At 47.0% G+C, this 6873-nt stretch overlaps 1 protein-coding gene across 5 annotated transcripts in view; it reads left to right on the top strand.

Annotated features, from left to right (window-relative positions):
* Positions 1 to 740: 740 nt before the first annotated feature.
* IGF2BP2 (insulin like growth factor 2 mRNA binding protein 2) overlaps positions 741 to 6873 on the top strand; it is a 179366-nt gene continuing 173233 nt past the window's right edge. For all 5 annotated transcript variants that reach the window (XM_039478877.2, XM_039478878.2, XM_039478876.2 and 2 more), the window contains exons 1-2: positions 741 to 1004; positions 2596 to 2656. In XM_039478877.2, the coding sequence (XP_039334811.1) occupies positions 827 to 1004; positions 2596 to 2656 (239 nt within the window). In that variant the 5' untranslated portion in view covers positions 741 to 826. The remainder of the gene's footprint in view (positions 1005 to 2595; positions 2657 to 6873) is intronic.

Here is a 6873-nt window from a genome sequence, read left to right as displayed (position 1 = left end):
CTTGTCTCCCAGCCTGCCCTCGCCTCTCACCTCCGGGACACACCTTCCCGCTCGCCCCGGCAGCCGCGCACTCACATCCGGTCCACCTTGCGCACACCCCTCTCCGCGCTCACTCGCGGCCCCTCTCCCTCCCACGCCCGCGGCTCCCCGGCGCCCCCGAGCGCGCTCCCACCCGCGGCCGGGGCGCGCCTTCCCCGCCCCGCAGCTCGCCCAGCCTCGGCGTCGCGCCCGCCCGGGGTTCCGGCGCCGGGAGCTCCGGCCCGGGGCCGCGACCCGCTTCCGTCCGCCTGGCGCGGGGCCGGAGCCGGAGCAGTCACGCCGAGCGCAGGGGGGCTCGAAGCGAGGGGCGCCGTGGCGCGGCGCGGGGTGGGGAGGGAGGGAGGGAGGGGGCGCTCGCTCGCTCCCTCTCGGCGGCGCACACGCCCGTACAAACTCTCACACAGACACACGCGGGGTGCGCTGCCGCCGCCCGCCGCTGCTCCTCCTCCCGCCACCGCCTCGAGAGGGAGAGAGAGGGAGGCAGAGAGAGCGCTTTGTCCGCGCGCCGCCGCCCGGCCCGGGACTCTGCCCCGAGGAGGCAGCCGCGCCGAGTCCCCGCCTCCGCCTCTGCCCCCTGGCGGGCCGGGCCGGCCGCGGTGGGGGGAGCCAGGCTGAGGGTGGGGGTGGGTGGCGGGCGGGCGGAGGGCGGGGAGGGGGAGGGGGAGGGGGAGGGGGAGGGGGAGGAGGAGGGGGGGCGGAGGAGGAGGAGGAGAGAAGAGGGCAGCGGAGGAGGCGAGGAGCGCCGGTACCGGGCCGGGGGAGCCGCGGGCTCTCGAGGAAGACGCGGATGATGAACAAGCTTTACATCGGGAACCTGAGCCCCGCCGTCACCGCCGACGACCTCCGGCAGCTCTTTGGGGACAGGAAGCTGCCCTTGGCGGGACAGGTCCTGCTCAAGTCCGGCTACGCCTTCGTGGACTACCCCGACCAGAACTGGGCCATCCGCGCCATCGAGACCCTCTCGGGTGAGCACTCGGCGCGGCCCCCTCCCCCGCCTCGCCCCGCTCCGGCCGGGACGGCGCCGGGAGGGAGGCCGAGCGCGGCGGGCGGCGCCCGGCGGCGGCTCCTGCGCCCCGCGCTCACTTCCACGCACCAGACCCTCAACTCTCGCCGCCGGCCCGCTCCCGGGACGGCCCGCTCCCCTCCCCCCACGGTCCCGGACTCTGCCATCGCCCTCGGGGCCGCAGCCTTGGGGCGCCCCCAGTGCCGCTCCGAGGGCTCCCGAGGCTCGCCGGCTCCTTCGGGCACCCCTCGTTCCTCTGGCGCCTCGGGCTGCTCTCTGAGCGCCCCCCGCCCTTCGAGCGTACCCCTTCTCCCCTCTCCCCTGACCTTCCTGTCACCCCCTTTGTCAGGGTCTCCCCTTCCCCAAACCCGGCGTGTCCTCCTCCTCCTTCCCTGCCGGACCTTTTCCCTTCCCGTGCCTCGTGCCCGGGACCTCTTGCCTTCTGGCGTCTCCCGAGCCGCACTCTCCTTTCGAGTCCCTTCCCCACCTTGCCCCCCAGCCCCCCACTTTCGGCACCCCCTCGGTGCCACCCTGGTGATCCCCTTTGAGGTCTCAGGGTTCCCCCAGCCCCGGCCCTCGCACGACGGCACCTCTCCCTCGGTCCTCCCGCGAACCTCAGTCCCCTCTCGCTAGCTCTCTCAAGCGCTCCTATTTTTCTCTGAATTTTTTGTCCGATTTTATTGAGAAGAACTCGGGGCTGGGGGCTTTCCGCCGCCCGTCCCCCCGCCTCCCGCTCGGCCAGAAGCACCTTTTTACGAGGTGCCCTGTCTCAACTCGGTGGGGGCCCGGGTTGAGAACCGGGAAAGAGGCGACCGGGGGGCCCGCGAGCGCGCTGGAGCCCAGACGGGAGACGGAGAGCGACACACACACACACACACACACTCGCGCGCGCGCACTCCCCAACTCGCCCCAGCACAAGCGCCGCTCCCAGCAGCGCGGGCCCCCGAACCCCAGCCCGCGCCCCCCGAACCCCGGCCTGCGGCCCCCGAACCCCGGCCCGGCGGGAGCCCCTTCCCCACCGGCGTGTGGAGTGGGGGCGGGGCGGCGGCGGGGCCAAGGTGACACCCGGGAGCGGCCGGGGACTGGGCTCTCGCGGCGGCGGACCCAGGGGGCTTGGGCGCCTTTTCTCAGGGCCACCGGGAGGAGCGGGCAGGGCGGGGAGCCCGGAGGAGCCTTCGGGCCCCGGGGTAGCGGAATGGAGAGGTGGGGGCCGGAGAGCAGCAGGGCCGCGCCAGCCTCGCAGCTTGAGTTTCAAATGAGCTCATCCTTTCAAATTGGCGCCGCTCTTTATTAAATTTGTTTTTCCGGTAATGCCACCCACGGCTATACCTGGGGTCCGACCCGAGCTTGCACCCTTCCCGCTTGTCCCGAGACACGGGGCTCCCACCTTTCCTAACACTGAGAACCAAGTTCGCCCAGCTCCAGCGGGGTAGGAGACCCCTTGGGGGCGCCCGAAGGCGGAGCCCGAGCTTGGAGTTCCGTGCGTGCCCCTCCTAGACCCCCGCGGGCTGGATCTAAGCGAGGTTCTGAGTGCTTCAATTTCTGTTTTAAAGGTAAAGTGGAATTGCATGGGAAAATCATGGAAGTTGATTACTCAGTCTCTAAAAAGCTAAGGTAAATATACTTTGCTATTTTTTTTTTTTTTTTTTTTTTGAGATTGGCCTTACGTATAAGTAAAAAACGTACACACAGCTTTTAAAAACGTGCTCTTGGTCGTTTTTAAAGGGGCTTTTGTTTTGTTAGTGAAGATACATCGTTTAGAAAGCTACTTTTTTTTTTTTTTTTTTTTTTTTTTACTTTCATTATATAAGGTGTTTACTGTTCTTGGAAAATATCTGGTGCCTAATTGGGGGTCGGGGTGGCGAACACTAACCACGTTCAGTTCGCTGGGACCCTGTAACTTGTTTATTAAATATAGCCTCCCACCCCCACCTCTCGACCCTATCCCCAGCAGAATGGCAGCAAATGCTTGTTAAGACTTCCTGTGAGATGTGAAGAGTAAATATTTACTATGTCAGCCAAATTGCTTAACTAAACTTAGCGATTAATTACTGTTCTCTTTTAGATAGTTTAATGTTGAATAGTAAAATAATTCAGTAAGGGGTCAATATTTTGCATAGCTTTCTAAAGAAGTGGGTTGTTTGGATTGGACGGCAGTTAAAAGCCGGACTTTTTCAGTCACTGAGACTCCTGAGTATAGCTTGTGAGCATTTTGTTGTTGTTGCTTGTAAGATATGTTTGCGGCTAAAATAAATATCTTTGTGAAATCTATAGTAATATTTAAGTGCACTGTTGTTAATGACGGAGTAACAAATTTTCTGGAGGTTGGATTTATCCACAGTGATTTGCTAACAGGAGAAGAGTATGAGAGAAAACATCTTTGTTTCAAGTTTATTGTGGACTTTAAATTGGGGCCCTTTAATAATCATTCTGGATTTTTTTCTTCTGCTGTGTGTCGTAACTTAGTTTATATCCCATTCACATACATTTGTTCACCATTAGTCATTAGGTAGCTGAATTGGAGATGCTCAGTGAACTTTTTGATTACCACCTTTACAGTTTATCATAGTCAATAGCGTAACACCTGATTTTTGCCAGATTGAGTAGAGTTTTAAAAACTACCCTATTTTTGTAAATGCTTACATGTGTTGTTGAAGGGATTTTTTAAAATTGTGTGCCACATTTCCAGATATGTTTTATTTTAACTAAGCAACAGAATAACTTCGGTTTGCAAATGACCTCTGTGGCATAGGAGAAAATTACTTAAATCCTGTTTTTTTTTTTTTTAAGGTAGTTATGATTTACAGCTTCATGTGTAATATTAAGCTACTTCTTTCCTCTAATGGGAAAGATGTAATGTGTAACTAAGTGGTTTTCAATAAGGTATTCTAAATTCGTATACTTTTCTTTAAAATAATAGTTACTGCTTGAGAAGTCCAAGTTGAAGCTTTCTGATATATTAACTATTTATTGCAAATATAAATTACTATTTCACAACACTTGAAAATGTGCAGAATGAATATACCGAACAGTGAAATAACTACCCAAAATATTTGATACAGTATGTTTCTATAAATGTCTAATTCTGTTGGCTGTTTGCTGTTGTGAATACTTTTGGGGGTTATAATTAGTTAAAAAAAAAAAACCACTAGAATTTTATCTTTGTTGGTGTCTCATTTCATGTTGCAGTGTACATTATTTAATTTTGTAGTATATGTGAAATACTGGTTTATTTAAAGTTATTAACAGCTCCTAAAACTTCCCACAAATGTACTACTTTTTAGCTTTTTTCTTTCAAAATGCAGTATTAACTGTTACTGGAGTGTCATTTAAGTAATTTTATTCTGTTTAAGACTTCAGAATTAAAGGCATGTCCTCAGTTTTTAGTATAAATTAAAGTGCAATCTAGGATTTCTACAGCCCTGTTAGTTGATGATTCCTTTGAACATGTGGGTGATGTGAAATACCCAGGAGGTAGATTAAAATGCGCTGTGTATGATTCACTACACTGAAAATGTTTAACATTCCAAATGTATGCATAAGCTGCTGCTGTAGAGGAGTTACATCATTTCTGATTGGATGGTTTTAATCTTTTTTCCTTTCCTTTATTAGTTTAAATGCAGAAATTAACTGCTTGTACTGCAGGCTAAGGGAGAGATAGCTAATGACCGGTATTGTGTACTGAGATCGAGACTTCAGGGATGAAGTAGCTGTATATTCTCATGTCCTGGACACTACCACGTTGGTGGCTTTCTAAACCCAGGCCACTATGACATTTGAAACCAAAGCTTTTATGTTATATGGTTGACTATTTTGGTGTCCTTGTGTGGCATTTCTATGAATATTAACAAGTTAGAAGCAAATTTGGCAGTGTGAAGTCAATTCTATATGTGGTTTTTGTGTTAGTTGAAGTGAAAATGGTAAGAAAACAGTTCATCCTCATTTTGCCTGCTTACTTAAAAATCATTCAACAATTGAGTGCATTTTCTTTACATTGTAGTGATTTCTTTGATTTCTCAGGAATCGGTTTTAGTATCTACATCTCAAATAGATTTTTTAAAGTTAATGATAGTTTGGGAGGAGATTTTTTGATCTTAAGTTATGAAATTACTGGTATGCTCTTTGCTTACCTATTGGATCTTTTGTTAAATATTCTAGCATCATTTTATAATAGCATAATAGACTAGATACGATTATTTTCTCAGGATCACTTAGCAGTAGAAAACTCTTTTCTTTTTGTCACATGTTTCATTCTTATTAAATGCAAATTAGTCTAATGTCAACCACACACAAAGCATTTATCTAAGTTGGTTTCAGGCTCTGTTGAATAAAAATGTTTGAATCTTTTTTCTCTGTTCATATTTCTTGGTAGTACGTATGGTCAAATGTTTATTAAAGAGGAAAAAAACTGGTAAGCTTTAAAATGCTGTTAAAAGTTTTGGTAACTTCCTTGATACAAATTTCATTTTTGGTGTTGATGGAGGTTAATTTAAAAATTATGTACATATATATACACACATGCACATGTATTGCATGCTTCTTTTGAACTTAGACATGCTAACTTGAATGTGCTTTTGTATCTAAAGTTGAATGATCCTGTGAGAAACAAAACTTTGAAAAATGCAATTTCTGCCCCTCTAGGAAGTAACTAAGTGGTGCTAGACATTCTTCCACTGAGATGGTGTGAATACTGTGAGATAGTGTAGGAAGGAGCTATGGATTTGTCTCTCATGAGTTAAAAACCAGTCATTGTATTCACTCCAATGGAAATGAATTTGGTCTCCTATAGGAATGTTAAAGAAAACAGTATCTCAATTGTATTTTGCTTGTATGTACTACATTGTGTATAGTTGAATTAAATACCAAAAAGAAAAAAAAAAAAAACCACCCAATCTCAAGCCCTCCCTGCACCAAAGCATTTTGCTTCGTCAATTTTTAATTTTCTAGAAACAGAAATGACTTTTATTAGGTTAAAATTGTGTGGTAGCTTCCTATTTTAAGAATTTGTTGACTTAGAAATTAATATCTGCATTTACTTATTTGCAGATATAACGTATATTAACACAATATATGATATTAAGGTATAATGTTACTTTTGATTTGGCTTTGGAGATAAACTTTTAGTTTCCCAGTTAAAAAAAAATAAAGTAATTTTTTCATATGGTGCTAGGTAATACCATAGAGAATTGCACGTCATTGTGACCTCAAAGAGATAAGTATTAGAATTAAAATAGAAGCAATACAGAAAAAAATTAACTTGGTGATATTGATTTAGGATTCTAGTTTTTACATTTTTAAAAGACCGGTTATCTTATGCTTTTATATTATTTAATTAAATATTATAAACCAATGAGATTTATACATCAAAATAGATTTTATGGTTTGCTTGATTTTTTTTTTTTTCAATTCACCAAATACATAAAAATGTTAAATTGTAGCATAACAATGTATAAAACTAATGGCCGAACACCTAAACATTAATTCTAAAGGTGATTTGTGATATGCAGTGCAGCTGCCAAATGGTACTTTTTCATGTGTTTCCTTGTGCTTATGGCTAGGTAGAAGATGATCAGTAAGAGATGGTCTAAGAATTTTGTTTTTTATCACGTTAACCTGAGATGATCCTTTGGTAGAGAGAAGATGAGAGGATATTAGTAATATTTGTACAAAGCCTTTTATACTTGATGATCTATTTTATACTTGATGATCTAAAGTGCAATATGTTTTCTTTGAGAAAAAGCATTTAACTTTTAAAACATTTTTGAAAGACAAGATTTAAAACAAATTGTATATCAAAATTATTTCACTATTTTAAGTAAACAATTGTTTTT

Source organism: Saimiri boliviensis, chromosome 8 (assembly GCF_048565385.1).
Source record: "Saimiri boliviensis isolate mSaiBol1 chromosome 8, mSaiBol1.pri, whole genome shotgun sequence".
Lineage (NCBI taxonomy): Eukaryota > Metazoa > Chordata > Mammalia > Primates > Cebidae > Saimiri > Saimiri boliviensis.
The sequence above is the reverse complement of the archived record's forward strand: the minus strand, read 5'-3'. Positions and strand labels throughout refer to the sequence as shown.